This window comes from Hipposideros armiger, unplaced genomic scaffold (genome assembly GCF_001890085.2).
Source record: "Hipposideros armiger isolate ML-2016 unplaced genomic scaffold, ASM189008v1 scaffold_128, whole genome shotgun sequence".
Lineage (NCBI taxonomy): Eukaryota > Metazoa > Chordata > Mammalia > Chiroptera > Hipposideridae > Hipposideros > Hipposideros armiger.
Genome location: NW_017731478.1, coordinates 2,982,016 through 2,986,263, shown reverse-complemented (window position 1 = coordinate 2,986,263; position 4,248 = coordinate 2,982,016). Strand labels below are relative to the sequence as shown.

General features: G+C 50.0%; 1 protein-coding gene across 11 annotated transcripts in view; it reads right to left on the bottom strand.

Annotated features, from left to right (window-relative positions):
* KDM2B (lysine demethylase 2B) overlaps nt 1–4,248 on the bottom strand; it is a 123,006-nt gene that overhangs the window by 17,226 nt on the left and 101,532 nt on the right. For all 11 annotated transcript variants that reach the window (XM_019649018.1, XM_019649015.1, XM_019649013.1 and 8 more), the window contains one exon: nt 3,057–3,200. In XM_019649018.1, the coding sequence (XP_019504563.1) occupies nt 3,057–3,200 (144 nt within the window). The remainder of the gene's footprint in view (nt 1–3,056; nt 3,201–4,248) is intronic.

Here is a 4,248-nt window from a genome sequence, read left to right as displayed (position 1 = left end):
CAAAGCTCTTTGGGGTCTTCATGAATTATCAGAGGGGAAAGGGGTCCTGAAACCAGAGTCTGAGAACTGCTGTACTAGGCCGTAAACCCCTACCCTTCCTCTCTGCCCCATACACGCCTGTCTCCCAGCACTGGATATAGTACCCAGGATCCAGAGGAAACACACAGGCAATTTTCACTAAACTGAGTTAGAGGAGCTCCAAATACACTGGGCTATTACACTCCACTGTATCCCAAAGAAGTCTACAGAATGGCTCAAACATTTGAATTCAAAGAAATAGAACACGGAAGGTGGAAGAGTCCCCGTTCCTTCAACAAATACTTAATGAACATCTACTAAAGCCTAAAGCAAGTGGCCGAGAGGAGAAAAGCGACAAGGACGATCGCTGCTGCTTCCTCAAGGCATTTGGCCGTGCTGAAATCCTCGGAAAATGCGAACAGTCGTGTGCAAGTGTTATCAGAAGCAGGAGAACTCGCAGGCCAGGGATTTGGGCTCCTACAGGCAGAACTGGCCACTTTCTCCACAGGACTTAGAAGAATTTTACTTAGAAGAATGAGTGATTAAAAAAGGGGTGGGTGGGTAGGGCACAGCTAGACTGGTACTGGGAGCACTGGTCTATGACGGGGTAGGAAGCTGGCTGACATGGGTGATGAGAGGTGGAAACAGAAGTGAAGCTGCTGCAGAGATCCAAAAGGGGAAAGCCAGGTGCTGGAGATGGTGCTGCACGGCGGGAAGGGATAACGCCCGTGGAGGAAGCCTTGTGGAGAGGGGAAGGGGCAAAAGGAAGGCTGCTTATGGGGAGAGGGAGGCTCTGGCTCATCAAGAGACAAGAGCCTAGCTTCCCTGGTGGTCTAGTGGTTAGGATTCGGCGCTCTCAAGAGAGATGGGCCTAGAAAAGGAAGAGAGGTGAGCCTGTCAGAGGGAGGTAAAACATGGCAGGAAGTGTCCCAAAAGAGTGGAGAGGCTGGGAGAAGAGTAAGAGGGTCCCCGAGGGTCAGGCCGAAATCAGCAGCTGCTGTCACTTCCAGAGGCCACATCAGGGTGGAGAAGAGGCACACAGAAGTGAGGTTTCCTTCAACCAGCAGTAACTGTGCCAGGCACCGGGCTAGCATCAGAGTTGCAAAGAACAGGTGACAGCAGACAGGTTTCCTATAACTGGGCCCAGGACACCGCGTGGGAGGGAGGGGGTGGAGGAGAAAACAAGGCTAAAGAAGAGGAGACAGGCCTGGGTCACTGCCAGCATGCCACGTTTTAGGTGAAACTATTCAAAACCGACAGTCCCTATAGATGACCTCTCCTAAATCCTGACAATGCAATGAGTCACGTGCACCCTTGCTCCAGAAAAATGCACACACACGCATGCACACAGATAAAAATCTGTATTTAATTTCAAGGGAGATCTCAAATTCCCTGAAATCCATTCAAATGACCCGAGTACAGGTAACAAAAACACAAGCAGCAGTGAAACCTAAAAACTTCGGCACAGCAAAGGAAACACTCAACAAAGTGAAAAGGCAGCCTATGGAGTGAGAGGAAATATTTACAAACTATGTATCTGGTGAATTGTCTAGATTACATGAAGAGCTCCTACAACAACAAAAATACGAACGATCCAGTTCAAAAAACGGGCAAAGGACGTCCACAGACATTTCTCCAAAGAAGCTACACGAGACGGCCAACAAACGCAGAAAAAGATGCTCGACATCACGCATCATCAGGGAAATGCATATCAAAGCCATAGTAAGAGAGAGCACCTCACACCCATTCAGATGGCCACTATTAAAAATCTGGAAAATAACAACAAACTGTGGAGATAAACAAGAAATGTAGACCAATGGGAGCCCTTGTACACTGCTAGTGGGAACGTAAAATGGAGCAGCCTCTATGGAAAAACAGCATGGAGGTTCCTCCACCAATTAAAAATAGAATTATCAAATGATCCAGTAATCCCGCTCCTGGCTATATATACAAAAGAATGCAAAACAGGACCTCAAAGAGATATTGGCACACCCATGTTCACTGCAGCTCTACTCACAACAGCCAAGAGGTGGAAGCAGCCACAATGCCCAACGACAGATGAATGGCTGAAGAAAATGCAGTATACAATATACAAAGGAATACTATTTAGCCTTTAAGAAGAAGGAAATCCTAAAACATGCTATAACGTGGATGAACCCTGAAGACACGATGCTGAGTGAAATAAGCCAATCACAGAAGGAGAAATCCCGCCTGATTCCACTTACAGAAGGTGTCTAAAGTAGTCCCACTGAGAAACAGAAAGTAGAAACAGAAAGCAGAGAGGTGGCTGCCAGGGGCTGGGGGGAGGGGGCGGNTGTGTGTGTGTGTGTGTGTGTGTGTGTGTGTGTGTGTGTGTGTGTCAAAAGAAACCCCCACTGCCACCACAGAAGGAAAGGGAACACTTCAGAGCTGAGGTACCATTTGGGGCAGGTCCAACCCAATCTCTCTAAAACACACAGACACACACAGGCTGACACCTGGGCTGACAGGGAGGTGCAGGTATGATGACATTCTCCTGGGACAGGAGCTATGTGCCAGCCCAGGGCAGTGTCTTCCTTTCAAAGGAAGAACCTGCTACCCAAGACAGGCAGGTACAGCACGGCGGTGCCCAGGAAAAGGCCGCCCGTCCCTGGACACACCAAGGTCAGGTTCCCGGCATAGGAAGAGGAGCACAACCCTTTGTTGTTATGGGATCGGCCCTCACCTAGCCAGGCCCTGTTCTCTCAGAAGCCCCGAGCCTGGGTTCTAGCAAGCAGCCTGACCACCCAGTCTGTCCCACTGGCCCAGGTGTGAGCCTCTGGGAACTCTCTGTGGTTCTGAGGTATGGAGGTGAGGTGGGAGGGTGTCCATTCCCTCAAAGACACAAGTGAAAGGTCAGAGCTACTCTGGACCCTCAGCTCATCACTTGACACACAGAATCCCCCAGACTTAGGGGTCCTCCAGGGAAAGATTCTACGTGCCTCCCCCTCCCTGGGCCCAGCTGCAGCACCCCCAGAGGCCCTGGGGACAGCAGAGCCAGGTCCCTGGGGATAGCTCACCTTAAGGCATCCAGGGTGGATGATTTCATTACAGATGGAGCACTCCATGAGCATGAGGTTAAACTTGCCTTCCTCCTCTTCCACTGTGTCCTCTTTCCCCGCCTCGCCACACACTAGGCACACAGCGGTGTGGGGTAGCACTGGCTGAAAAGCCGGGGAGAGCAGAAAGTCAGAGGGGCCAGAACCCCCGGAGAATGGGTTAAGCGCAATAAGCGGCTCTCGGGCCTGCCAGGAGACAGCAGAGAACTGGCCTGGCACTGCGACCCATCCATGCATTTATTCACCTCTATGTGCCAGGTACTCCTCTAAGTGCTGGGAATATAGCAACGAGTAAGACAGATCAACACCTCTGTCATCCTGGGCTTACATCTTATTGGAGGGGAGACAAAACGGGGAATGATACAGTGTATTACATGGAGACAAGGGGAATGGAGAAAAATACAGCAAGGAGGGCCAGTGGTAAGGGGTAAGGTAATCTGAAATGTGGAGGTCACATTTGAGGCTGGTGCATAAGCCAAGCCCAGATCTGTGGGAGCTGAGGCTGCATCTCACCAGCGGGTATCAAAGCGTAGCCCATGCACTCCGAAGTCCCCACGACCTTTACAGGGAGGTCTGGGAGGTTCAGACTACTTTCAGTCAGAATACTACTAAGACGACATCTGTCTTTCTCGCTATGTTAACATTTGCATGGCTGGATGATGGCACGAGTCGGGGCAGGGCTCCCAAGTGTGCTGGCAGTCAATGAGCCACTCCTGGCCACACACTCATGAAAAAGATCACCTGTTTCACTGACAAGTGTCTTTGATGAAGCAGTAAAAATTATTAATTTTATTAAAACTCTGACCCTTGATCCTTTTAATATTCTGTGTGACAAAATAGGAAGTGTGCACAAGGTACTTCTGTGGCATACCAAAGGATGATGGTTATCTGAAGGAAAAGCACTCGTGTGACAAAGTCATGGCTGAACTGGCCACTTTCTCCACAGGACTTAGAAGAATTTTACTTAGAAGAATGAGTGATTAAAAAAAAAACAAAAAACAAAAAAACAGGGCCGGCCGAGTGGCATGTTGGTTAGGGTTGGCTTGGGAGCGCCAGCAGCAGAGCCCCAGTTCGGACCCCATATGAGGGCCAGTGACACTGCGCCCTCTACAGCTAAGATGGTGAACAACAGCTCGACCTGGAGCTGGGCTGC